General features: G+C 43.3%; 2 protein-coding genes across 3 annotated transcripts in view; one reads left to right on the top strand and one right to left on the bottom strand.

Moving 5' to 3' along the window:
• Positions 1–5,119, bottom strand: part of TAF5L (TATA-box binding protein associated factor 5 like) — a 38,673-nt gene extending 33,554 nt beyond the window's left edge. The window contains exon 1 of the mRNA XM_075924723.1: positions 4,918–5,119. The gene's annotated coding sequence lies outside the window, so the exon portion shown is untranslated. The remainder of the gene's footprint in view (positions 1–4,917) is intronic.
• Positions 5,120–5,188: 69 nt separating this feature from the next.
• On the top strand, positions 5,189–27,517 carry URB2 (URB2 ribosome biogenesis homolog). 2 transcript variants are annotated; one of them, XM_075924721.1, is made up of 10 exons: positions 5,189–5,324; positions 6,427–6,569; positions 9,223–9,399; positions 10,336–13,744; positions 16,469–16,629; positions 18,177–18,287; positions 19,221–19,463; positions 21,296–21,386; positions 21,785–21,924; positions 26,820–27,517. In XM_075924721.1, exons 2-10 carry the CDS (start codon positions 6,444–6,446, stop codon positions 27,015–27,017), a joined length of 4,656 nt encoding a protein of 1,551 aa, XP_075780836.1. In that variant the 5' UTR covers positions 5,189–5,324; positions 6,427–6,443; the 3' UTR covers positions 27,018–27,517. The 2 variants fall into 2 exon arrangements, with proteins under 2 accessions (XP_075780836.1, XP_075780837.1); XM_075924722.1 differs by having other exon boundaries at positions 5,206–5,388.
• Positions 27,518–27,986: the final 469 nt, after the last annotated feature.

Here is a 27,986-nt window from a genome sequence, read left to right as displayed (position 1 = left end):
TGACCCTTTACTTCTAGTTATTAGTCAACAAATATGTGCAGCCGTATGCTCAGTTTTACATCAGAGGTAAGGCTATAATTTTGTCATGGATTTTTTTAGTAATAGTCACAGACAGATGACAGGCCATGACCTGTCCCTGACTCTTATTAAAAACGTCCCTGACAAAATGAGGAGGGTCCAGCACCGTGCCCTCGGTCCTGCTCCTGAAGCAACTCAGAACTGCAGGGACCTCATTGCCCAGTAGCTGTGCAGGGGGGCTGTGGCTGCTTGCAGCAATTCAGCTGCTGCAGCAGGGACCCCTGGCAGCAGTGGCAGGGCAGGCCCAAGGTCAGTGCCAGCTGGTCAGTTGGAGAGAATCCCACAGCTGCAGGAGTCTCCTGCTACCCACGGAATCAGATCAGCTGCAGGGTCCCTAATGTCATGGAGTTTGCTTGAAGTCATGGACGTTGTGGCATTAGAGATGCAAAAGGTTAATTAACCAGTTACCTAGTAAGTATGTGCCTTACCCACAGGCTCTGCCCAGCCAGAGCAGCCGCCCATCCATGATTTAACTGGTTAACTTCCTAAACAGGATTTTACGTCCCTAGCTGACATAGCCTTTATCATAGGCAACTGAAGAACAAGTGAAGACTAGGGACTCAAACTCAAAATGTATACTGGCTACTGACCATCTCCATAATGTAGCAAACAGTTCATGGAGCACATTTTGATAGGATTTTTTTTAAAATCCAACATTTTAGACCACTTCTAATCACTAAAGCACCATATGCATTTATAAGGTGGACCTGTCCTATACAAAAAGGCTTCTTTACACCATTGTGGCAATGTAAAGGAGTCATTACACCTATTTTATACTCCTGGGGGAATTCACTAAGAACAATGAGAACAATTCACTAAGCAAGTTGGCTGCTACATTCTGCTCTGCCTGAGGGAACAGAGCCTGCCTCACGCCTACCTCTTTAAAACCACCCCAAGTCCTATCCCTCCATGCCAAGCATGCTGCAATAGCAAGCAAGAGGGACAGAGTCTCTCTCACATACACTATTGCCCAGTTCTTCTTCCTGCACATACAGACCCGGCAGTGATTTGTATCTGCTCTGGGTGCCCAAACCAACCTGCCTACCCTGCCAGGTAGGCAGTGCATGACCACTCTTGCAGCTTGCCTCTGCTTTCCCAGCAGCGGGCGGGGCGGGGGGGGGGGGCGCATTATAAATTGTGCACATGCTCAGTGATGCAAGGTTTTCCTCAGGAGTAAGATTTGCAAGGCTCCAGATACAAAAGTTTTATCCACAAATACAAAATGGATATGCCAGGCTCTATACATTTGAAGGCAAACACCTACTCCCTTTCATGCCCTCCCTTGCCTGCAACAGTGCAGGGATTCACACTTGGAATGACATTTCCTGATAATACTTTTTTTTCCTGTACATACAGGGTGATTTAAAGTTTCTAAACAGAAGCTATCTTGTTGCTCTACTATAGAACAAATCCCCTAAAACACTGCAAATGCATGACATTACTGCTATAGGTGTTCTTGCAGTCCAGCTGCATCTCTCCAGAAAAGCTATTTTTGCTGCAGCTGTTTGCAGCTCCGCTCTTTTACTGACTACCAGACCTGATTCCTCAGTACTAAGGATAGTGCTATAGAAGCAGGGAAATCATCCACAATTAAAGACACAGAACCCACCACAATATTCTTAATGATACTGTGATTTTGATGGCCATTGCAGAGAGTACAAAACTTTGAACATAAGCAAGCAGCCCTTCAGAATGCCTTCAGCAGGGTTCAAGTTAAGGCAGGTCAAGCGAGGTCAGAAACCCAGATTTTTTTTTTCTGTCAGACATCTTGTTCTCCAGAATCTGAACTTTCACCTTCAAAAGTATTTTGCTTTCAAAATTGTGAAGAAAGTTTTCAAAATGTGAAATGACTGTAATAGATGCAACAACCTGGCTGACTTTGCATAAAGCCTGAAAATCATTCAGAGGTCTGAGCTATTTGAGTCTTCTTAATGAGGCATCAATTTAAGAGCCCAGTGGTGATATGTCAATATTATTAACGAATCTACTGCTGATCAAAAGAAGAAAACAAAAAAAGGAGATGAAAGAGCTACACAGAATTAAATCTGCTTGGTTTGGTGTCATGAGGGGTTGGTTTTTTGTTTTTTAGAGACACCAAAAGCCCAGAGGAGCCCACGGGATACTCCAGGTGCACAGAACTCAAGCCAAGTTTCCCTTCCCCAGAGCAACAGGAACTTAGTCTAATTTGTGGGGATCCCCTGCTTCTCCTTCTGAAAGCACTCTGCAAATGCAGGCAGACCCCATGACAGTTAGGCTCCATCCATATTATCAATCTTTTCTTCATGCTCACAAGGACTAGTAACAATTTTTCAGAAGCCAGCTTAGATTTTGAATTCATTACATGACTGCAGGTGCTGGGATGTCTATTTTTGCTATGAGCAATGTATCCAAGCCTCGATATGAAGAGTCAAATCACCTATTTTGAACATCAGCAGATTCTACTGTGAGAGGCGTCTCAGGCCTTGACTTGTAAGCAGAGTCTCACTGCCTTTTATCCCGAAATTGAGTTCTTGCTTTCAGGACACTGTTCTATACCTGAAGGCCACCAAAACTGGAGACCACGTAGAGTACAGAGAAACTTCATTTTTGTATCAGGCCTTTCACACAAACTGAAATCCCAAAAAACTTTACAGAAGTAAATGGACACTTAAGGTAAAAAAAATCCTTATTTGTTTCCATTATTTTTGCCTATGCAACTAACAACTGAGATAAATAAATCTTGAAGAATCGAATTCACTATTTATGCTGCTTAACAATTCCACTTTTGTTTACTCTTGCTCCCTCTTGCAACTTCTCGTTACTTATTGTTTGGGTCACAAATAATGCAGGGAAATATTTAATTCCTAAAAATGTACTGGAAGCAGTATATTAAAAAAATATTTCATTTTTACAAATTCTATTTTTGCTCACATTTAACTTAAATGTCTCCATATAAACAGTAAGAGAAATAAAGAGGTTCAGGTAAGAGATACAAGATACATTTTAAGCTGAAATGGAGATTTACCATAGTGCAGTAAAATTTAAAAAAAGTGTTTCAGATGGCAGTAACAGCATGTGGACAGCTCTGGGCCAAATCCAGACCACCAGTTGCTTTTGAATGAACCATCTTTTTATTTACTTATTATCATTACTGTTATTGAGGTGTGAAAAACATTTTTTGGAGTCTGGACCTTAACCAAGAAATTTGGACCTTGACAAAAAATAATCTGATTACTCTGCAGTAAAGCATACCATTATACCCAACAGTGGAGTTTGTCTTAAGAAACAGAAGAGACAGCCATTTAACAGCGGTGTCAGTGGGAGTTGTGTCCACTTATGTCAGACCTGCATTTTGGGCACAGTTCATAGCATAAGCTTGACAAATTCCATAAAAGAAACTTCAAGAACAAGATTAAACATCAAGCTTTGTCTAACTTATTTCCTGTGTACTACATGAACATCAATTCATTTTCTTTCCACAGAAAGCAGATCAACCACTTCTCTCAATTTCTAATGCATATTATTCTCCCTTAAAAGGAAGCTGGGGGTCAAATCTTACACCAAAATTAGGTTCTGTAAAACCGAGTTAGAGCAACAGACCCATTTCCATGAATTTCCCTCTCCCAATGGAAACACCTCGGACAACGTGAAGAAGATCTACTGAGCTTGAAGGACAACTGGGATACTCCTGGAGTCAGACAGAAGTTTTGTCTCAAGACAGAGTGAAGTAGAGGAGACTTGTAGATGACCTACACTCTACTGGGAGTACAAGGGTTTAAGAAGAAGAAGAACGGAAACAATATTTTTAAATAGTAACTTTCCTTTGCAATATTTGCAACCCAAACAAAACACCGCTGACTAATTGCACGAGGATCAGAAAGTGAAAATGATATTTTTCACTGCGCAAGAGTAAAAAATTTTTAAAACAGTGACATTAAATAGATTGTTAATAAATCCTGATTTTTTAACAATTTCAGGATTTATTTACAACCCATAACAAAAGCTTTGTTTTTACATTCATGCTATATTTTGGAAGGTGTCTATGTAATAATAGCAATTTGCAGCTCCCTATATAGCACAGAGTAATTTATAATGCGCTGCACCACAATCTGGGAACGCAGCTGGTTTTTTCCCTTTCTTATGCATCAACAGCACTCATGAGATGAGATTCAACAGATCAACTTTTGACTTCAGTGCCACTTGGGCAATCTAATTAGCCTTCAGTACGACTACACAGGTGTTCCAGAGGGCAGAACTGGGCCTGCAGGGCCAGTTCTGATGGAGATAGGGAAGCCTCAACTTGACCCTCATAAGATCCCAGATTGTGACTGCAGGAGTAGTGGTTACAAAACTTATGGTTTTGCTGCATGTAAGCTCAACTCTTGTTACCTAGGAATCATTAAGAGACAATAATCAGGGAGTCCCAGCGGGGCCATTTTTCAAGGCAGAATCAGTTTCTGATACTCTCTCCACCACCACCACCACCACCCCACTTGCCCAAGCCTAATACAATCACTGCGGAGCACAGAAGGGGGGAAAGCCACGGGCACAGCAACCTGGGGAAGTCAGGAAGCTGGGGAGGAAGGAGGAGATAAAAAAGCAAGAGAGAGCAAAGGAGAAGCGGATGGGGAGGCAGAGGCGGGGAGGATCCTCATCCCGCTCCCTGCCAGTGAGGCTGCACCGCTGCTGCGAGGGGAGGCAGCTGGTTCCCGTCCTTTGGCCGGCGGGGGCAGCTGCATGCACGGCGCGGTGCATCCCCAGCCCAGGCCTGCCTCCGCCTCCCTCCCAGGGCCCGGGACGGCTGCCGGGCGCGTTGCACAGGGGAAGCCTGCTGGCGCGCGCCGCCCGGGGGCCACTCACTGAGCATCGCAGGCGGCTGCTGCTGCGGCGGCTCCTGCTGCGGGCACGAGGCGGGATCCTGGGCTCGCGCTGTCACTGCGCCCGCCGGCGCGAGACGCCGCTCTCCTCCTCCGCCGCCGCCGCGCGCGCGCCGCCTGCGCCGCCTCCCCTGGCTGCCGCGGCTGCTGCCTCCCTCTCCGCCGCGGCTCGAGGCAGCCGCTCCATGACTGACTGACACACCGAGAGCGAGGCGGCCTGGGGGCGGCCTCAACGGCGCATGCGCGCACCCCCCCCCCACCAATGGGAAGCTCTCGCCGCGGCGCTCGGCTAGCGCTGCCTGGCGCCTTCTCAGCGGGAGGGCGAAGGCCGCGGGGCGGCAGCACGTGTGTGTGTGTGAGCGCGCGGCGAGTTGGGCAGCAAGCGGCTGGGTGAGGCTGGAATCTGCGCGCCGCGGGGCGGGGGTCGGGCGCGTGCGAGCGAGCTGCCGGCGGGGTCAGTGCGGCGGTTGGCGCCACGCGGGCCCAGACTCGGGCGGGGGGAGGGGCGTCTCAGGTGGGTCTGGCGCAGGGCGGCGGCGGTAGCAGCTCGCTCTGGCTCAGCGGGGGGCGGGACGCACCTGAGCCGGGTCTCACTCGGATGCGTGGCTCTCCCGGGGGGCGGGGAGGGGTGCAAGTGCCGGGGCTCAAGGCATTTTTCCCTACGTTTATCCCTGGCGTAGCAAGCGCGGAGGTGCCGGGCTCAGCTCTGGCCCGCACGCCCTGGGGCGAATGAAGCATTGGGTGGAGGGGCTGATCCTGAGGGGTGCCAGGCATGCGCCGCTGCCTGTGCTTGGGGGGGGGGGGGGGGGGGGGGGAGGCGGGTACTTCAGCAGCTCTACTAGGAAGTCTCAGTAACAGCGATGTAGCCCTGTTAGTCTGGACTTGCTGAGACAAAAAAGACAGGACTGTGCAGCACTTGAAAGACTAACAAGATGGTTTAATAGGTGATGAGCTTTCGTGGGCCAGACCCACTTCCTCAGATCAAATAGTGGAAGAAAATTGGCACGACCATATATACCAAAGGATACAATAGAAAAAAAAGTGAACACATAAAATTGACAAATCAGATTTTAGAATGGGGGGGGGGGGGAGGTTAGTGTCTATGAGATTAGGTTGAGGAAGTGGGTCTAACCCAGGAAAGCTCGTCACCTAATAAACCATCTTGTTAGTCTTTCAAGTGCTGCATAGTCCCGTCTTTTGTTTTAGAAAGTCTCAGTTCGTGTTGTCGCCTCCTTTCTGCCAGCTCTTGTTTGCCTGATATCCAATGTTGTTTCCATTGATTTCCATGGATTGGCTTCTCCATGACCAGACCAGGGTATCCAATCCGGGTGTCTTGCATTGCAAAGCCAAATGAACGTGGGGGCTAGCCCAACTAAGAGTCGGCTTTAATGAAGATGAATAACTGTTAACTTAATAGTCTGATATTCTTAAATCCTCCCAGCTAATGTTTATTTCTAGTGCATCTAACGTTTTTGTGAATTTGATGTTTCAGATCCAGTGCTAGGCTCTATGGCTGCAATTTACTCTGGAATTCATCTGAAGTTGAAAAGTGCAAAAACCTCTTGGGAAGACAAAATTAAATTAGCTCATTTTGCATGGATTTCTCATCAATGCTTTCTTCCAAATAAAGAACAGGTGAGTTTTTTTAAAAAATTGTTTTAACTGTCAAAACCAGAAACATGTACCAGTTTATTGTTGTGGAGACCAAGTACGGATGTGATAATGTAAATGTCTAAATGATTAACTGATGATCCTGGGCTCATCAGTTAATCTTCATGGGGGTTACATGCAGTCTCTCCCTGCCTGCCCCTGCTGCCTTTGTATCAGAAGCAGCAGTGGAGGTGGGAGCTGGAGGTGGGAGCCAGTGCTCATGGGGAGCCAAGCAGGCTCCCCCTCGCACACTGGCTCCTATGGAGCCACCTCCTCCCTCGCATGTAAATGTGTACCTGCTAAAAATGTCATTGGGTAGACCTGTACCAAAAGAAATGCATTTTAACATCCCTCAGAGCAAGCTGATTCAGAGGCTAAATAGTGCATTGTGTATCCTATCAACTGTAGACCATGTGCTAAAACTGCTGTAATAGGAGTAACTGAAAGTTGTTGCTGCTGATGGTTGTGTAGTAGGGATGTTAGCACGTAATTGAATAGTCATATAATCTCATTACATTATAGCAGTTATATGACTATTCGATAGTGCCTGAGATTTGGCCGGTGGCCAGTGTGCTCCCAGCCCTACTTCCCAGGAGTCCCTGTCACCCTCTGCTTCTGCCTCTGTGTCAGGGGCAGCAACACAAGGTGGCAAGCAGGAGCTGGTCCGCAAGGGGAACTGATTTAAAAATCCGCTCCCCACACAGATTGGCTCCGTCTGCTGCCTAGCACTTCTGCCTCTGATACAGTATCAGAGGCAGCAGAGCGGGGTGGCAGCAGCTCCTGTTTGTGAGGGTTCCGAACTCCCCTCCGGCAGGGGCTGCTGCCACAGAGGGAATGCATGTAGTCGACATGATTAACCAATAAGCTCAGTCTTATAGGGTAATGGTGTAGTGGTCTACATATTGACATCCCTATTGCGTAGTAGCCTATGTGAAATGAGCTTGGCTTCAAGCTATTTCCTAATAGGCTTTCATCTCCATCACAAAATGACCATTAAGAGTCAGTTATGTGGAATTTGTGATTAGCGAGTTCAGCAGTAAGGTCCAGCATAGACTGGACTAACTGGCGAACTACCTTCTCACTTCTAGAAGTGGTCCTTCCAAGTCAGGGTAGGGGCATGCTCATGGGGTATAATACTTAAGTGACCAGTATTATACAATATAATTTTATTTTAATATTTGTCTACATTTTTTTAGCTTTTTACAGAAAACTAAAATTTGTAAAATATTATTTCAAAGTATCATCATAAAGAAGTTAAACAAATTAAGAAAATCTTATTTATTTCACATAAATATATAACCGAGTGGAGTTGAATGCTTCCTCTTTACTCCCTCAGAGGACTAAGGATCTGCTTCAGTGGGTTTAATAATTTTAATATTTTCTTATTACTCTCACAGAATTTAAAAATTGCTAGCAGAGATTGCTGCTTTGCTAGCAGAGATTGTTTCTTTGAATGATAGCTGTTTGGCTCATTGTTCAGTGGGGTGGGGAACCTTTTTTGATTGGGGGCCCTAACCCACAGAAAAATCAGTTGGGGGCTGCACACAAGTGAGAAGCAAAAAAAATCAAACCACAAACCTTGACTGAGAAGGAGAAAAGACACTCCCCACATTCCCCTCACACACCAGAACCTAGGGGGTCCTAGGCTAGTAGATTTTGTGTGCTCCAGCCCTGTGGTGCAGTAGCAGGGGGGGCTGAAGTGTCAGCGCTGGCTCCCTAGTGCTGGGAGGGAGCCCTCAACGTCGGGAGCCAGGCAAGCATCCAGGCCTGAGGTTCTCCACCGCTGGTTTACAGTATGTGCTTCTTCCTTAACTGTAGTTGTAAGTTTGAAAGTTTTATAAGAGCTATGAATCTCCAGAGTAGTCAGAAAGGAGTTTGAAGTCTATTGACCGTGAACATTCAGTGCTGACTTGTAAAGGATTATAAATGTTATAACAAGTCAGGTGGGGTCTTTGGTGCTTGTGATTGTGGAGTTTATAAAATCTTCAGATTCGGTCTGCAGACCTTGTAGTAAATGGGCTATTCCTGCATACTTTGTAAGCAAAACAGGCACTGCCCATTGGTTTTGTAAGCTCTACAGATTGCAAAACTTTGAGGTATACAATATATAAAGAGAGAGAAACTGAAAAAATAGGAACTCCAAAAAAGGGAAATAAGGCCTGTGTGATCTTTCTATCGGAGATCAAGATTTTAAATAAACTTGTGATCATTAGGACAAGCTGTTTCTACATTTTGGAATTTGGAACAATTTTTATAAAGTGAAAATCCACCAGTTCTTTTCCTAAGAACCCTAACTCAACAATGTCCTCACTGATACCAAAATTTTGTATGAGAAATTTTCTTTGCCAGTTTAAGTGAAGCTGAAAGGAACCTATCATTTTCACTCTTGACATTAGCTTTACTATGAAGGTTAGAGCGTGAAGGGGGCCAAAAGTAACTTGACAATAGAAACTGTTACAAATTTAAACCCTGATCCTATTTGGAGAACTGCACTTCTGTATCCACACTGCTCATTCTTCATGGGCATCTGTCTACACAGTTCTCAGGTTTGAGGTAGTTGCTGCTGTTCTGTATCCTTTTCCCATGCAGGTAATATGATCACCCAGAGCTGTATATTTGTTTTATTGTAATAACATAGGTATTACTTGATTGGGTGAGCCATGCATTGGCTTCGTATTACAACAAGAAACTTGAACTGGAGGATGAAATTGTTGAGAAACTTTGGACGTACCTGGATAACATTCTTCATAGCAGAAAACTACAGAATCTCTTAAAGGATGGAAAGATAATCAACCTCAGTTTTTCAATTGCACAGGTAATTCAAACCAAACTGTCTGTAAGATGGTGAATATCAGTGCAGTATGTGAAATGGTATTCTTCCTCCCAGAGAGAGGTGTTATACAAAATAGTTATGGATAATTAGCTTATATTTGTAGGCTATTGTATTTATTTTATCTTTTGTCCCCTTTTTTGCGAGAGAGCTGATACTTGTGGAGAATGAAGATGGAAAGCAAAAATGCTTCCCAGTAATCTCATACTGGGGTGATCTCTCCCAGGTTTTCCTCTCACCAATTCATCAGGAATTTAAAGAGGTTAAATATTTTAGTTAGTAAGTAAAGACCCAGGCAGGCAAACCCTACCCTCGCAAGTAGTCCAGATGATTTCATTCAGACTACTCATGAGAGAATTAAAAGCTTGCAAATGTATCCTAGTACACTCAACTCTAGGACATCATATGGCTGTTTTAGAGTATAAATGGAATTCTTTGCTTACTAATGGCGATCCTTGCCATATAGGTTGCCCCAATCTGGGATAAGGAAGGAATTTTCCCATGGTGGCAGGGACTTTGTGGAGATGGGGAGGACATTTAGCTTTTCCTTTCTCTGTGGCATTAAGTTTCTTCACTATTTTAGAATGAGGTGGATCATAAACCATTATTGCTGTTATTTCTAGTAGAGTAGTCACAGTCAGGAGTGGGCCCTTTTGTTAGAAGCTTTGCAAACACATACAAAGGCAAGGTCGTTACCCTGATGAATTTGCAGTCTGCAAATGACCAGTAGTCTATGTCTGGGATCAGGAATGACCATTGGTGGATCTATGCTTTTCCAGTCTTCTGTTATTATTAAGTCCTGTTGGTGGATCCAGCCAGAGCTCTCTAGCATATGTTATCTGTTCACTATGTTGTCTGTTCCCATGTTACCTTTGTTTCTGTGTGCAAGGTTGATAGTGATTTTTTTTTTTAAATCTTCAGGTCATAAACGAAAGGATTTCAGAGTCATGTGCTCAAAAATCCCACAAAAATGTTGGCACAGTGCTGAGTTGTTGCAGGGGCATCCTTTCCACTCCACCTCTCTCCATCATTTATACAGCAAAATATGAGCTCATGGTGAATCTCCTAAGTAAGCTTTCCTGGCTGGCCTGTCAGTGGCTGACCTCAGAAGATGCTGTGACCTCCCAGTTATTTGATGTCCTCCAATTGACCTTCACTCAGTACCTCCTGATTCAGAGGCAACAGATCAACCCAAACCGGGTGTTTGGGCAAGTGACCAGTCACTTATTTCAACCAGCACTGCTCCTAAGGCATTTGCTTATGGCCAGAGCATGGACACCAGCAGATGATGGCCGTGTACGTCAGCATCTGAGCAGGGAAATCCGAAATCAAATAGAGGCCATGCTGCAGACAGGGATTTTCCAGCCTGAACTCTTGTCATCTTACAGAGAGGAGCTCCTACCCGAGAGGGAACTGCAAGAGAAAAAGAAAAGAGCTCTTAAGACTATTCTGCTGCCGGTCAGTACAGTGCTGTCTAAGCTGCACGATGCTGGTTTTTGTGAACCAGCTCTCCAGGTGATCATAATAGCAAATTCAGTACCTCTGATTTATAAGCTCTTTTTGGACTCTTACTGTAAGGCAGAAAACCACTTGGTTTGTTTCCACATGTGTACCAGGCTTTTTGGCTGTCTAAGGATTTCTCACCTGCAGGAGGATCTATGGCAGGAGATGCTCTCGCCCACAGATTGGAGCACAGAACTGCTTGCTATAGAACAGCTCCTGAACTTGGTTCTCAGCAATGATATCTATAACGTTGCCGCTGACCGGATCAGGCACAAGGATATTCAGTTCCAGTTTTACCGCAAGCTGGCAGAAATGTTGGTGAATCACTCACAGGCTACTGTCCCAGCTTGGTTTAGGTGTCTCAAGGCCTTGATTTCGTTAAATCATTTAATTGTGGAGCCAGATCTGGATGACCTAGTGGCCTCAGCTTGGATTGACGCAGAAGTCTCTGAGCCACGTATAAAGAAGCCCCAGGAGACTCTCATAAACACCATGTTTCAGACTTACACAAAGCTGCGACAGTTCCCTAAGCTCTTCGAAGAGGTTCTGTCTGTGATCTGCCGTCCAGCTGCTGATGAGTTAAGGCTGCCGGTCTTGTCTGCAGGGCTGACAGCAAAACTTAGTGAGTGTCTCCTTGAGCTGCCACCGAACCAGATTCTGGATATTCTGTTCCTCCTACTGGAGAAGTGTCAGACTCTAATCATTCCTGATGTTAAACAGGATTTTGACATGGCACTGAAGCTGTTGTCTGTAAGCTCAGTGCTGCACGCTTTCCTGTTCAACATGAAGAGTTTGGATAATGTCACTCCCTTACCTGTTGTCCTTCGCACTCAGAATCTGTTGGACAAGATGCAGAGAGAGGTAATCCAGCCATTGCTGGACCTATTGAAGGATCACTGGGCAGAGGAAAATAAACCAGGGCTATGGCTAGAGAAGGTCAGTGACTCTGCACTCCTACTTGTCTACACATGGGTGGAGGTTGACACTCTGCTTAGTATAAACAGCAGTAAATATGTGTCTCGATTGGCTGAAGCAACTGATGGTGTTAGTGACCCTGCTGCAGAGAGCTGGGATTTTTCAGCCCTTCTCCCTAGTATGGACAGACAGGGTTGGAAGAAGATAGTGGCGCTCTCAAGTAATTTCTACTCAACTAGTAAATATTGCTTAGAACGGCTTATGCTTCAGAAAATAAAAAAGGTCCTAATGCAAACCAGTTTTCAGACTGAGGCTGATCTTTACACCTTGCAGCAAGCTGCAGCTTTCATCCTTCATTCTGGAAGATCAAGCATGAGCACGGGTGAGTCAGAACCTTGGAATGGCAACATTAGTGCAATAAATGCTCTCTCCTACCCAGCTGCTCACTGGTATCTTGTAGTCTCAAATCTTACAATCCTGATTCCTTATCTTTCTCTGAAAGATATAGAGTATGTTGCTGACATGCTTCTGAAGACTTTATCATTGACTGAAGCACGGGAAGTTTCTGCAGATCAAGATTCCTCTATCGTAGTTGAAAAGATTTCGGATGCTTTGCTACATAGTACTTTTCTTCCAGAAATTAAGGTGCTGCACTGTGCGTTTATAAGTCACATTATTCAGCAGTGCGCTGGTGTACTGTGTTCTGCTGCACAGGGCATCGCAGATCAGCCTATTCAACAGCTAGCTGCAGATAATATTCCATGGCATGATGAAGTCTTCTCATCTTGCAAAATGGTTGGCACTTCAGAGGTACTGTCAGAAAACAAACAGTCAAAGGATGAACTGTTGGTTTGTTGGACAGCAATGGAAAAAATTGCTCAACATGTATTGTTGTTAACAAGAGCTGGATCCCCCATTACTTTGGAAGAAGACCAGATAGAAAGTTTTTTGCATTTATTAGAGATTATTTCTGCATTGAAACTTGACAGTCTTTTGCCTTCAGACCATACCCGTTGTTTTCTCTTGCTGCTATCCTTGATAGCCAATACTAGAGCTAACGTCTCTTGCAGTAAGCTGCTGTCACTGAAGTTTCTAATTACCTGCTTCCGCCTCCTCACTTGCCTACAGACTGGCAGAAGTGTCAATTCTGTCTTTAAAGTTTTTCATGCCAGTGATGTTCTTGAGGCTGTCATGACTGCCCTGTTCACAGTCAGCAAAAACTTTGCTGATGTTTTGTCCACTCCTGACTGGATAGAATTTCTCCAGGTAACCCGAACCTTTTTGGAATGCTTTCTTCAGATGATTGTCGAAAGGAGGCAGAGCCTGAAACTCAATTTGGAAAAGTTCACTTCTTTCCTAGTGAGCTGCAAATCATATGCTGATGCGGACAGAGGCAAGACCTGGAACACTATAGTCAATCAGCTGCTCCTAGTGCCACTAACCACACTCTGCCATGTTCTGACTCTATACCTCCAGCAGCAGCCAGAGAAAAAACAGCAACTGACAGAAATGCTGTCTGCTTTGTTAGAGCCAACAGTCCTCCAGACAGGAACAGCCATCCAGTTTTGTCTTGGAAACCTCACCAAAGATCAACTTTTACCTTTGGCACTCATCCCATCAGTCACGACCCTACTGAAAGCAGATCTGATGACGTGTGTGGGTGGCTTCATGAAAACAGAAGGCGGGCAAGGGAATCCTAAAGATCCAGGAAAATATCGGGAGTATTCCCACACTGAACTGTATCAAAAGTTTTACACACAGATACTGAGAGAGCTGACCTTGGCAGGAGGTCATCTGCAGTTCCTTCACTCTGCCTTGCAGTTTTTAACCGTTTTCTGCTCAGTGACAGATCTGTATCCTGGACAACAGACTGCTCTCACTGTGTTTCATTCTGTAAAACAACTACTTGCCGGTATGGAGCTCTTTGTATTGTCTTCAACTCTTCTGTTAATTTTGGAATGCTGGGAGAGGGTAAAAGCAAATAAGAGGTTCTTCAAAAAGTCTAAAGATATCCAGTTATGCTAGCCCAGAGGTGGGAAATAATTTTTTGCCAGGAGCCACTTCACAAATTTTTGAAGTGGCACCGGGCCACCCTAGAAGGGGCAGGGCCAGAATGCTTCGGGTTTTCCTGTGCACAAACCATGATTAGTCCAGGAGTGGGGGAGCCCCTTTGCCCCTCCTTCCCACTAAGCACCCATGCCCCTGGCAGTGGGAAGAGACTTCCCATGCTCCCTCACCCCCAGGCCAATCAGGGTCTTGGGCCGTCGAGCATGCGAAACCTCCTCCTACCCTGCCATGAGTGTGTGGCACTTCTACGTGCTGTGCACTCCTTGCAGGGTGGTGGAAACTTGATGTGCTCCCCTCACCCCAGACTCTGATTGGCCTGTGGGCAGGGGAGTGTGCAAAGCCTCCTCCTGCCCCGCCAAAAGTGCGCGCCACTTCTAAATGCCACGAGCTCCTTGCACAGCAAGGGCAACTTTTGCGTGCTTCTCTCTTCTCCTCCCCTTTCCCTGACCAATCAGGGCTTGGGGGCGGGGGGAGCACATGAAGTCTCCTCCTGCTCTGCCAGGAGCTCACAGTGCTTCAAAGCATCACATGCTCTTGGTAGGGTGGAGAGAACTTCAAAAATTAGCCTGGAGGCGGAGGATCGGTAGGTCCTCTGGGGGGCCGGATTAATCCACTTGGCAGGCTGGATCCGGCCTGTGGAGGCTCTTTTGCCCACCCCTGTGCTAGCCCATCAGAAAATGAATCCCATTTAAAAGCTTCCCTGTCTCTCTTTTGGGGGGTCACTGTTGAGACTTGGAGTGCTGACCACACTTAATTAGTGGTCTCATTTGGAGGGTCCTTGTGGATGTCAGCCATGTAGTTTATTTGATCTCCTTTCTTTCACAGAAATAGTTACTCATATGCTGAAGAGCTCTGTTTTTATGCAAGAATATGTATTTTGAGTATGCTAATACATACTTTATGGCTGTTCATGCATATTTCGTGACACAAATCCATCATGGTTTGAAAATATAGCCCCAAGCTCTTCTATAAAATGATACTTTGGTGTTCTATAAACGATGACTGAAGGCACTGTAAAACACCCCTGTAAAAATGTTCTGATTAGGATCATGTGGTTAGACTTTTGGGAGCTGCTCTGAAGATGCGTTTTTAAAAAAATCATATGTATCTAGTGTAGCAGCTAGCATTGAAGGATCTGCTTAGGTAAATAACTCAGCACTTTTCATCTGAAGGTCTCCGAGGACCTTGCAGAGGCAGATAAGGTTCATCTCCATTTAAAGGTGAAAAAATTGAGGAACAGAAAGGCTACTGACATGGCTTTCAGAGGTGCTCAGCAACTGATGCTCGAAGCAAAGTCTGTGATAGCTGTGGATATTCAGCACCTTTCTGAAAACCAGGTCTTTTATTACCTGCACACAGTGAGCCAGTGACAGAATTGGGATTAGAAGCCTGGTCCTCTGTGCTAGTGTGGTCTAATGACTATGCTATGTTGCCTCATTTGCAATATCACCTAAACTAACATTGCATATGTGCAGTATAAGTAGTACAAAAAAAGCCCTTGTCAGTATTATTTTGTCTTTGATTCCCAAAGGGTTTGATTTAGCTTGATTTTACTGTTACATTTATTTTAGAAATTTGTATTAACCCCTGCTTATTACAGATTTAGCACATTTGTTATTCTCTTAGAGAGAGTAATTGTAGTACAATTCTGTATTGAGAAGCGTTTTGGTAAATCTGTGAGCCTGGATGAAGCTCTTGCTAACTGAGTTGCAACTTGATTTTTATGTAGTGTCTATGTGTAAGTTTCTTATACTGCATGCAAGAAACAGACTATATCTCAACTCTTTCCTGTTATAGAATTCACCAAAGGAGACAGTAAGATATCGACATTAAAACATAAGACTGGGAGTCAGGATTACCAACTTCTGACCCTGGCTCTTCTCTCACTCCCTTTAACATCTCCAGTGCTGGTACAGAGCTCATATCATATTTAGTGCAGAGGCATAATGAATGGTAATAAGATGCTTTGAGAATGTGCAGTAGAAGTGCAAAGCTTTAAATACATTAAAATTATTTTCTTATGCAGAAAATCTTGCCACAAATCTCAGGAATTACTGCTTTATTTGGGGTGTTTGTGGAGAGTGCAAATATGCTTGCAAAGTAACTAAGATTTAAACTAGTTGTAAAATAATATAATATTTGATTTAACATTTGATTAATATTTGATTTGGAAACATGTAGGAGATCTGGTCACTGCTTAACAGAGATATGAGCTTTGTCATCTTAATTTTCATGTGATTTGTGGCTCTCTTCCCAGCACCCTGATATCCTATAGATTGTGATCAGCTTGTTCCTCCTTCCCCCCACTTGTGAACAAGCATCTTGATAGTGTTTTCACAGAGTGAAGGAAATTAATCAAGATAACAGTGGGGTAAACAGTACGGTGGGAATATGTTCTGAATGACACACTGCTGCTGTTGGAGGTGGGAAAAAGAAGAATGTTCTGCCCACATGAACTGTTACACCCACCCCTGCTCCTTTTTAAGGCTTGGTTTTGAAAGTTACTTTTTGTGGCAAGTCCCCATGTGGATAAGCAATTCAGTTGTGTTCGTGTCTCTTGAATACACAGGCCCTGACACCACAGTCCAGGTAATTCAAGATCTAGAAATGCAGCTGACAGATTTGATGACCCACCTGATGGAGAACTGCACTACTGAGGAGTTCTGTGTCATGATGAGGCTGGTGCTCCAAGGACTTGAAGTTAGCAATATTTGGAAACAAAATCCTAAAGTAGGGAACTTTTGACTTATTTCATACCATTTATTTTCTTCTCTCTCCCTGGCTTGAACTGCAGTAGAGCATGAATGGCAGGACGAAAAGGGAGAGACTGAGCAGGAAATGAGGAAGACTTTGGAGTTGAGCTTTGAATGTGTTTCTGTTTTATGCTGCGTACTCATGGTAACTTACAGGGCAGTAAAATTGGTGTTTAGATACTGTGGTGAAGAGTGCCCTAGAAATACCAGAGATCAATAGAATACACAGTGAAAGAGAAACTTGCTACCAATGAAGAAAGCTTTCAGTATGATCCTCAGACATTTAGTACTCTAACTCCCAGTAATAGGAGTCTCACATTGGTGAATTCCTATAGAGAGTGCTGAAGGTGGACTCCTGTGTGTTAATTCTAACATTACACACTGGCTAAATAAAATCTTTAATTTGTTTGCTATTATCCAGTAGAGTCCTGAGGCTCCTTGCCAAAATAGTGATTTGTCTTGTTTATGTACTTGATTACTAGGAAGCTGATTCAGTCCATGACCTTCACTCAAAACAATGCATAAAAGATTTGCCTAGTTCATTTAAAAGTCACACCTAGTGTGGTTTGTTCTTTGTAGTTGTTGGGTGGCACATGCTAGTATAAATTTCTTGTAGTGTGCGTGGTTCTTTGCTAATCAGAGTACTACTTAGCACTAACTGAGTACTTTTCATCATCAAAGGCCTCTACAAAACACACCAGTACTGCTTTGAGGAGAAGAGAAAGTTAGTACAGCTATCTCCTTTGTTCAGATGGAGGAACTGAGATCAAGACCAGGTGGAAGATTTTATCACTAAAAATGTCCCATTGTTGTTATAATAAAAGTGTAGCATAGACAACACACTTATAGCCACAGATATTTTAACCATTTTATTGTCCAAACCTACTGTGAACAGGGTCAAATGGCATGCCGCTTTAAAGTACCAGCAGGTATGTGAAGCACTCATTATATTAGTGCTCCCACCAGTCTGTTCTATACGGGTTCTTATGCCATACTCATTACCATAGCATCTAAGCATCTTCCAGTAGTTCATTAGGTGACATGATTAACGTCTGTTACCAATGGAGCTGAATTGGTGGTTGTAACATTGGGAAGAAATTTGGAAACAAGTCTGGTACAGACCCCCTCTTGGAGGGTTAAGTAACTTGGAACTCAGAGCTGAGTTAAAGCTCTGGAGTATTTGGCTCCTAGACCTTCATCTTAGTTCTTATAAGTCAATATGTGGTGACATGTTAGCTGGTAACACATGCTGATTATATGATTGGCTCAAAGTACATATGAGTTTCATGCATGTGTACTTACACCACTTCCCTTCATTACCTGAGTTGATCTGCCTTTATTTTTAAATGTTCTTAATGTCATGATCTGTTTTCAAAATAGTCTTGGTACAGAAAGTGAAGGTGTTTATTGCTCAACACCAGTTTTTTGGAGCTGTTGCTAATGTGACGTTTTCTCTGAGAGGTGTCCTATTTCAAGTGAGCACCTTTATCTTTTTTGCAGTGACTGTGTATCCATTTTTTGCAGGAAATATTGTCAGCTGTTATGCTAATCAAATTGCTGCTCAGCTGCCCATTAAGTGGAGAAAAAAAGAAAGCTTTCTGGTTTACCAGCCCACAGATCATCACAGCTTTAGTTGTAAGTAACTCCCATGGTGTTACCTGCCATGGTATAAGTTTGACAGAGCTTGTAACTATTGTGTCTGAAACACACACAGAAATCTATTCTAAAAAATGTTACGCATTTGACATCTGTGTGGCTAGGATCCATTTATGCTGTTTGGCCCAAATTTCTCCAAGTATATCCCAGTATGTTGGCATGGCAAAAATGCTCATTCATTATCATCTCCATTGCTTTGAAGAAGATTATATCTTTGGGGCTACACTACATTATGTGTGTAGTGACTCAAGCACTAGGCTATATGGAGTGGCTTAGAGAGTTGCCTCTCCCACAGCCTAGGCAACTCTTTTTCTGATGCAGAGAAGAAAAAACCCTGTTAGTCTGGCCTTACAGCCAACAAATAAAAGAGAGCCCAGGAAATTACTGAGTGAATGAAAATAAATCAGATTCCTTACCTGTGTTGTGCTGCACCCAAATGTTGTGGTATTTGTGCTTGCCATCATGATGTCTGACCCTCTGGTTTCATGCTCAAATCTGTCTGGTAGTGGCTGGGAATCCCCTGCCATCACCTCTACCACAAAAGGCCAGAGAACTGCTCTCACACTCGTAGGAGAGACAGAGCTTGTGAAGGACAGAAGGACAAAAATATGAACAGGTGCAAATAGACCCTGTATACCATATTCTGTATGCATCTTCTTTTCAGGATTGTCGGATAGATGCTACAACACATAGGCTTTGTGGTGTTCTCAAGCAATGCTGCAGGTGGCTATGGTGCATGGCTTGCACCTAGAACTGATTGGCTAGTATGCATGAGGCTTTATGCTGTTGCAGTTTGCACCACTATACTGCTGCTGGGTCAAGGTGCAACAGTACAACTCCCTAGTGTGGAAAAAGGATGCATGTGGAAACAGCCAAATACTTTTTTCTTGTTGCCTTCATTTTCACATATAGATGCAAACTAAAGAGGCTTGTCAGGACCAGTTGCTGATTCCCACCATTGTTGTACCTATATTGGAGACCGTAGCAACCTTACTGAGGCAAGGAGAAGAGATTCTCTCCAATCCACATCATGTGACACTGGCATTCAGCATTCTTTTGACTATCCCTGTGGGTCATTTGAAGATGGAGGAGTATGGGAATATCTTCTTAGGAATTCATGAAGTCCTGTTCTCTATACTGCAGTGTCACCCTAAGGTAAAGGGAGAAGGGCTGACGAGTGGGAAAGGTCCAGTGATCAGAAACTTTAAAAAGTTAATCCCTGACCTACGACTAGTAGCTTGAAAAATCATAGAGGTTCTGAAATTATAACAGTTTGAAAGCAGACTATCACATAACCTCTAAAGTTAGATTAGAGTGATGCTTTCAGAAGTTCCTTTGTTCAATTTTTAAAAAATGACATAGGTACTTAGACTGAGTCTCTGTAGGCCAATAGGACTTAAGCACCTGGCCTTAAGTCACTTTTGAAAATTTTCCCTCTACTGCTTATGTCAGCTGAAACCTGATTTTTTTCCCAAATAATTTTCAGATGAATAAGTGTGTTGGTCCTTAATCTCTGGTCCCATGGGCAAGTGCTGGTCCCGTGTAGGCGACAGTAAATGCCACAGCCATTAGAACAGTGGTTCTTAACCTCTTTGGTACTGTTACCCCTTAAGCTTAACTAATAAACCAAAATGACCCCACCTCCTTTTTAAAATGGCAATAGATAATAAGAACATTATGCTTAATCATTTTTATTGTCTTTTGTTTTCTCATACATTATGTTGAACAAAATTAAACACCTATTTTAAACTTATTACCCCCTGAAATATGCCAAATTACCCCTCGAGGGGTGTCAAGGCTGTTTCCCACTCCAGTACGACAAATGCAGAAGTCAGGGCCTGCAAAAGCACCCCCAAACCTGATCTTTACAGGCTTTGTTACAAAAACTTCCCCCCAAAATCCTAATACCCAGACTTTGGAGAATAAAAAACCGCTGCCACCACTCAAGTATTCCAAGGAGACGAGGTAAGAGATCACTTGGGAAACCTCCTCCCTAAACCCTCTGGGGTACCTCAAGCTCTTTTCCCCAAAGAGCTTGAAAAGACAAGAGAAAATACAAGCTGCAGTGTGGTAGCTGCCCCCTAGTCAGAGGCATGCATATACCCACAGACAGATTTTCCAGGACACAGAAATGAACCAATACCAGGTTAATTAGAAAAAGAAAACAAACTTTTATTATCAAAACAATACCACATTTGCAAGTATAATAAAGTGGCCAGATGAAAAAAAGCTACCAATATACTCATGGGGGGGACCCTCCCTCTCCCCCCGATGGGCTCAGGACTTTAGTTATAAAAGGAAAAACACTTTTAAAGAGAGAGGAAAAAAAACACACTTTGAACAACTCAGACATCAATTCCACATTCCCAAACCAGAAAAATAGTAATGCCTGACGGATTATATAAACTTTGCCCTACTTACATATTGTGAAAAGACTTTTCTTGGAGAGAGACAGGCCTTCCCATCTCCCTGTTACTTGGAAGAAACCACTCTGTCTCAGACAAAGGAGGGAAAGGTTTAAAATTCCTTTGTCCCAGTTTGAAATCCCTACCTGCATTGCCATTGGCTGACCAGATACCTGGCTAGAGACAGGAGACATTGTTAACCCCTTAGTCCCCAGGTGCTGGCCAGCCCTCATGGTTATGACATGGGGTAAATTACCCCCAGGTTAAGAACCACTGCATTAGAATAACATAACGTTGAACCTCTGACTTGTGGCTGTGGGGTTACTTTGAGATTATTACAATTACTTGTATTAACCATACCATCTAGGATCCCTAGGTCCCCCATTTTGCCAGCAGCTGTACAAACAGATCAAAAATACATTCCCTTCCCTGTAGAGCTTATAGTCAATGTACTTTCCTTTTAAGCACATAAATCCACTCTTATTTTGGGGTGTTATGTTGTGTGCGCTGCTTTAATAAAGAAACCATTTTCTTTATCGCATTAGGCATTGTCTGATCCTCTTTGGTTTGATGTTCTTGCAGGTGATGCTAAAATCAGCGCCATCTTTCCTGAACAGTTTCAATAGGCTGGTTGTTTCCGTTATGCACGAGGGGCGACAGAAAGGAGACAGAGGTGCTGTGTCGTCATTTTCATTAATATACCTGAGTCTGGGTGTAGTGCACAGAAGAAGGTGCAGAATAGGGCGAACTGTGTGTAACTTTAAAAAATAGGTAGTAGACTAGCACCTCAGAGACTAACAAAAATATATAGTAGTATGAACTTTGGTGGGCAAAACCCACTTCCTCAGGTAAATGGAGAAAAAGAAAGCATCTTTCTCTCCATTCATCTGAGGAAATCAGTTTTGCCCATGAAAGCTCATGATACTATATCTATAAAATGCCTTTTGGCAAATCCAAAATATGAAACCATGGCTAGCTAGTTGTTGGTTTTATGTTCATTTTGGGGGAGGAGGGTATAGCAGAGTTTTTTTTAACCTTTAATTTTAAACCACAATTTGATTTCTCTTTTAGGGAGCACAGATGAATTTGGTGTTGTATTGAAATGTGCGCACTTGATAGAAAGGATGTATACTCACATTGCTGCAAAAACAGAGGAGTTCACAGTGTTTTCTCCCTTCATAGTGGCCCAGTATGTGATTGAACTGCAGAAGGTAATATACAGTCATCCACCATTGTCCTTATAAGGTTACGGTTGAGAGTCACGTACTGAAGTGGGTCTGGCCCACGAAAGCTCATCATCTAATAAACCATCTTGTTAGTCTTTAAAGTGCTACATAGTCCTGTATTTTGTTACTGTTTTAAAGAGCTATTTTAAATTCTCTTAAGTGCTCATGGGGATGCAGAGTAGGGCTAGTGGTCCAAATATGTGGTTATTTGAGAGATCATATGCCTTGTAAAAAAACTGCATTTATAAAAATCACCTGGTTCTTCTGTTTTTTGCATACACCTGGGCTACAAATCAAGGCTCTAATCCTCCCTAAATTGATCTCAGCTGGTACACAACACCACAGCCCCTTTTGGGAAGTGATTCTGAAAGAAGTCAGAGGATAAAGTTTGCTACTCTAGTTCAGGTTGAGCTTGCTGATGGACCAGAGAGAGAATGAGTGATAGTCACATGGGCTTTGCAGAAAGACTAGGGCTAGATTGAAGTCAGAGTTATTTGGCAGCCTGTTCTCACAGAAGGTGAGTCGTGAAAGGTGACACGCTGTAGTCATTGAACTTAAGAATACCAGAGCACTGAGTTTGAGCCCTAACCTTAGCTGTTAACAGAGAATGTGTTTTGGCACATCTTATACCTTGCTGCCTGCCTCCATTCTGTAGGGGTTTCTCTTGGGTGTTTTACTCTGGGACTAAAATTTCTCCTTTGAGAGTGATAATGTAGTGCTCTGGAATTGATGACCAGGCTCTGATATTACTTTAGAAGTATTGCCAAGAATTTGGCATTGATGAAACGGGAGAGAGTCTAGTAAGCAGTTAGGATGGTTACATCCTCTTCCTTAACCATTTCCTGAACAATGGGATTGAGTGTGTGCAAAGGAAAGCAAGAGTTAAAGGTCATTAGATCAAGGGGTTCCTAATCTGCAGCCCTCCTGCCGCCCCCCCCCCCCCCCCCAACCACCTTCTTTCCTAGCCTTCTCCCTAGGGCTATTGTCCTCAGCTCCTATGAGTTTAGCATACTCCTAGATGATACCCATTATTATTAGTAGGAAAGGATCAGCCAAACACTGTGTGTAAAAGCCTAGTTTGATTGACTAGAGCTTTGACCTAGGAACTATATCATATGCAAGGCCATTCCCCACTTCTACTGAAAGCAAATATTCTTGCTCTTGCATAGTCAAAAAGACATCTACATTGGAGTAGCTTGTTGCAGCCAGATCTAACATCTGAAATACTAAAATTGTTCCAGGTTAGCCAGTTTGGATTTCATTAGGGTTTGAGTGCTGCCTGTGTCCATCAAAGCCTGCAAAATCTTCCTGTAATTATTTGTGCTAGTGATTAGAGTTTTACATATCGCTGTCCTGGAGAAAAACCTAACGAGCTCTAGAGTACTATTGCTATTTGCCACCTCTCAGCAAAGTCTGTCCAAGGACTTCATTGTATACTAGTCTCTCCATTGATGTCCTTTCTGCATTCACCCAGCCAAGCCTGTTTGTCTCACTGCTGTTGGCTGCTGTTCAGACACCCAAATCCCCATGTTTGCATCAGCCATCTGGAGCACCTGAAGTAGGATAAAAAATCTCTACCGCTGTTGTCTGGCTTAATCCACATCTGCACAGCTTGCCAGGTGCCTCACTGGGCTGCATCTCATATGAGCAGAACCTCAGGCTCTCTCTAGACTGATGTCATACTTGCAAAGTGTTGCTGCATTTTAACGCTGTGATAATCTGAGCCACTTGAGTGCCACCTGTGCTGCCCAATTCATCAGTTGGCTGATCAGATGATTGCTCCTGTAATTTGGCTGCTCTTTCTTGTAATGTGAAATTTTCAGTATAGTCCGTTTCGTCAAGCTTCTGCAGCCATAGCTCTTCCTGGCAATAAGTTGGGTCCAAGTGAAGGACAGGAGTGACTCGAAGTAATGCCATAGGGAACCCCAAGGGGGATAATTTTGGCATTAACAAATCCAACTGCTCCTGTCTTGTCTTTTTTCCCTTTCAGTAGGACTAACTGGAGTAAAGTTCTGTAACTCATTCACATGCTGCTCAGTTGTCTGTCTGTCTCTGCCTTTTTGGGGCATGCATGCCCTACCTGTTTTTGTAGCAGGCAATGTCTACACTTTTTGCGCAAAAACTGGCAGAACGTCCACACCTCAAGCATGTTTTTGCGCAAAAAAATAAAATACAGTAAATCGACAGGACAGAGGGCTTTTTCTGGTAGAGTTATTCCTCTCCCCACGAGGAATAAGTCCTTTTTGTGCTACAGCTCTTGCGCAAAAAGGCACATGTGGACGCTCTGCAGGGGTTTCTTGTGCAAAAAGAGCCTATGAGAAAAAGCACAGGTGCTCTGCTGGCCATTCTGTTAAATGGCAGTCAAAGCTTTCTTGCGCAAGACTGTCCATGCAGTTTGGACGCTCTCTTGCGCAAAAGCACATTGCTTTTGTGATGTGCTTTTGAGGTGTGGACGCGCTTTTGCGCAAGAAGTTTTTGTGGAAGAACTCTTCTGCAAAAAGCTTCTTGCACAAAAACCCTGCAGTGTAGACAAAAGCACAGTGTTCAGTAACTCATCCACAGCAATGCACACTCAGGTATCTGCCTCACCTGTTTCCAGTCCTCAGCAAAAGCTGCAAGCTCCTAGTTTCTCGCTCTTTGTAATCATCTTCATGTTTTCACCTTTCCTTTTCTTTTCCACAAATTGCACTCCAATCAGACTTGGTTAATCCTCCGTCAGTATCAATTGCAACTTTGGTGGTGCCAGGTGAGGAAAGGGTAAAGAAAGGGGCTGGGAAAAATATTCAAAATCAGCATAAGTGACTCTTTTGTCAAGCCTCCTCTGCCCTCTGCAAAAATTAAAGGAATTTAAAACTATAAACCAACGTTGTTCAAACGACATTATTAGGGCCTTTGGATGGGCAACTCAGAAAACAGAGAAACTTGCTATTCATTGACCTTCCTATAAAGAACATTGGCACTGGATACACCTGAAGCCTCTTTTATATGCTTAATATATCACCTTTCATGTGTTATCTCTGAGCTGCAGCATAATTCACCAATGGTGAAATAACTCTTCAGACGCTTAGCATGCCCTGAGAAGAATTCTGTAATGCAAATTGGTCTTGCTTAACTATATAGATTAAACGGTGTTTATGGGTTGAACTAACTGCCAGCCAACAATGGCAACTGTTTAAATCTTATAATGTTTTTAGACAGCGATTAGTGGGAGTTGTACTGTAAAGTAAAGACCAGTCAAGAGGGCTTAAGGCAAATTCCAATGTGGTGTAAACAGGTGTAACTCCAGTACAGATGCATATGCTTTCACCAGTTATAAATTTGGCCCAACTTCTCAATAATAAAGGTTTGTTGAGCAATCAACTGGTTCTTTATCCTTTAGAAGGCAGCCCCGTTCCTTCACTGCTCTATATGTTCAGGGCAGAAAGAGAGCCTGGACCTGATGCAGGGATTAGAAGTCTACTTCTATAAGAGTAAAATTCTCAATTTTAGCGAGAGCCTTTCATGCAGTTTTCATTATGTTTGGAGTGCAGACGCCCAGGTCTGGAGGCACCAAGTTAATGTTGATATTTGGTAGGGATCAGACTTCTTCCTGAAGCTAGAACATGCTCCGCTTCAGAGGCCACCTGAACCTAAGGCAGTAAATAGTTCAGTGAGTTGGTTATGGTCATAGAGTGTGTTCCAGTTTGTCTAGAGCAATGATGGGCAACCTAGGATAGTGAGTGGCATTCATGTGGCCCTCCTTCATGTGTTGTAACCAAGATGGTTTCCTGGGCTAGGGGAATTTTGCTAATTGTGCTTGCATATGTAGAATTTGCGTGATGTGCCAGTTGAACCTTAGCAGTGCTTTGATTAGGTACAGAGGCAGTCAGCACGCACCTCACTTCACATGCCCTGGCTTTGTGCCTGTCTTTTTTGTAATAGTGGTAGGAAAAAAACAGTAGGTAGAATCCAGTAGTATCGGGCAACCCTGCACATGGGCAACAGTAAACAAAATGCCTTGAGGGGCACATGTAGAAGGGGCGCATGTGGCCCTTGGGCCGCAGGTTGCCCAACACTGGCCGAGAGCCAACACTGGCTGAGAGCCCCTTGAGGTGCTCTGTTGTAGGGATTATGGCAGTTGTGGGGAAATGGGGTATCTAGCAATTAGCAAGCGACTGTTAGGGGTTTTAGGTTTTATTTCCAGTTCTTCCATTAGGTAACGGAATGGCCTTAGGCAAGTCTTTTAATTTCTCTATGCCTAGGGTTTCATGAGGTTAAAATGGTGAAATAAACACACATATCTCAGGGTGGTTTTTTTTGTTTTTTTTTAAAGGCTTACTTAATTATTTTTTATAAAGCAAATGGAAATTCTTAAATAAAAGTTGCTAGATAAGTGCAATTATTAAACTGGAAAAGACAAAACAAAATAACCATTGCAGATGTAGGCTCACTGAAGGACATTTCCTGAGATTTCATTGAAAAGCATGCAACTAATATTGGCTATTGTTCTGTATCCTGAATATGAAAGAGGTATACAAAAATCTGTTCCAGGATAGATATGAGTATTTTATGGTAGGATTTGGGGGGGGGGGGCAGTTATTTTGTTTTTTTGATGGTTCTTTTGGCTGTAATGATTTCAAATTATCCCATGTATGACAAAGTCTTGAACAGTCAATACCAGTACACATTTTAATATGCAGACTCAAATATTATTGCTGTGTTTTAAATCAGATTTACAAAATCAGGGAAATAAGCACTGTGAAATATTAGATAATGAAATCATTGATCATTCTAGATAGGCTGATGCATTAGATTGTATCTTGTCAGTACTTTATTTACTGTGTACTTGATGTATACTTACTATAGAAAGTGGAAAGTTTCATGAGATTTTGTTCTTCTAGGTGACCTTACATCCACCTGTAAAGAAACATCTAACTGAGGGAATTTACCACATCCTAGACCTTTGCATTGAACGTGACATCAAGTTCTTAAATGCATCGCTACAGGCGGGCGTAAGAGAAGTCTTTAAGGAATTGTACAATGATTATATCCACTACCACAAATCTAAAAAGCACGGGGAGAAAAAGTACACTGCGTGATGCAGCCTTCATAACATTGCGTAATCAGCAAGGATTTGATCTTGTGTAGAACTGAGAAACTGATGGCCAGCATGCTGCAGAATCATCCCCCCGGTTGTTTATTTAAAAGTACATATTGATATATCCCTGTATGACAGGCCTCTACAGGTATGCTAGGAAAGAGACACATGCTTATGTCTCAGCCCCACTGTAGATGTGCAGAGCCCCATTTAAAATCTTTGAGGCTCTCGTGGGCTCTCTGCAGCCTGTCTATATGCTCCATGTTACAAGATCTGGGGGCTGAAATAATTTTCCTATGCAAGCAAAGAATGTATTAAGTGAAAACCTTGAGCCTTTATGCAACTGCCCTCCTGCAATTTACAATGGAGACCATCACTAAACAATGGGAGTGTGCCTCATGCCATATTTTTTTACATTCATGACAAATGTGTGCAGCTATAAAATATTCTGTCAGTTTTTGTTACAAAATTGTGTAAATACAGATTTTTAGAAAACCTGAAGTGGTGTTTGTATTTGTCTAGCCAGTACGTTTTTCTACAGTCTACCGAAATATCATAAAAACGAACCAGAAAGCATTATCAAATATCTCCTTTCTATCAAAATCAAAACAGTTTGTTGATCCAATACTGCCCTCCTATGACTTTGATAAAATCACACATGCTGAATTTGTGCAAATGTATAACCAAAGTGAATCATTCTGCCTTTTTGGTATCTTTACAGCTGATAAGTGGAAGAGATTAGAGTGGGGGAGAAAAGCTTTTGCTTTTATTTTTGTTCACTTTGTGGTCAGTTTTGCTCTCCCACATTATTGCTCATTTATCACCATATGACGGGAGTGCCAAGAGGTCCCAACTGAGATAAGAGCCCTCTTGTGCCAGGCACTATGCAAACACAGAGTGAGACAGGCCTTGCCCCAAAACACTTGCCACCTAAATTTGATGGTAGGATGGGGTAAGAACATAAGACCAG

The sequence above is a fragment of the Pelodiscus sinensis genome, chromosome 3, assembly GCF_049634645.1.
Source record: "Pelodiscus sinensis isolate JC-2024 chromosome 3, ASM4963464v1, whole genome shotgun sequence".
Lineage (NCBI taxonomy): Eukaryota > Metazoa > Chordata > Testudines > Trionychidae > Pelodiscus > Pelodiscus sinensis.
The sequence above is the reverse complement of the archived record's forward strand: the minus strand, read 5'-3'. Positions and strand labels throughout refer to the sequence as shown.

Coding starts and splice junctions, on each gene's coding strand:
- URB2 (XM_075924721.1), top strand. CDS start 6,444: ATGGCTGCAATTTACTCTGGAATTCATCTGAAGTTGAAAAGTGCAAAA. Junction 13,745..16,468: donor TGTAAAACAACTACTTGCCG/GTATGGAGCTCT, acceptor TTGAATACACAG/GCCCTGACACCACAGTCCAG. Junction 16,630..18,176: donor TTTGGAAACAAAATCCTAAA/GTAGGGAACTTT, acceptor CATTTTTTGCAG/GAAATATTGTCAGCTGTTAT.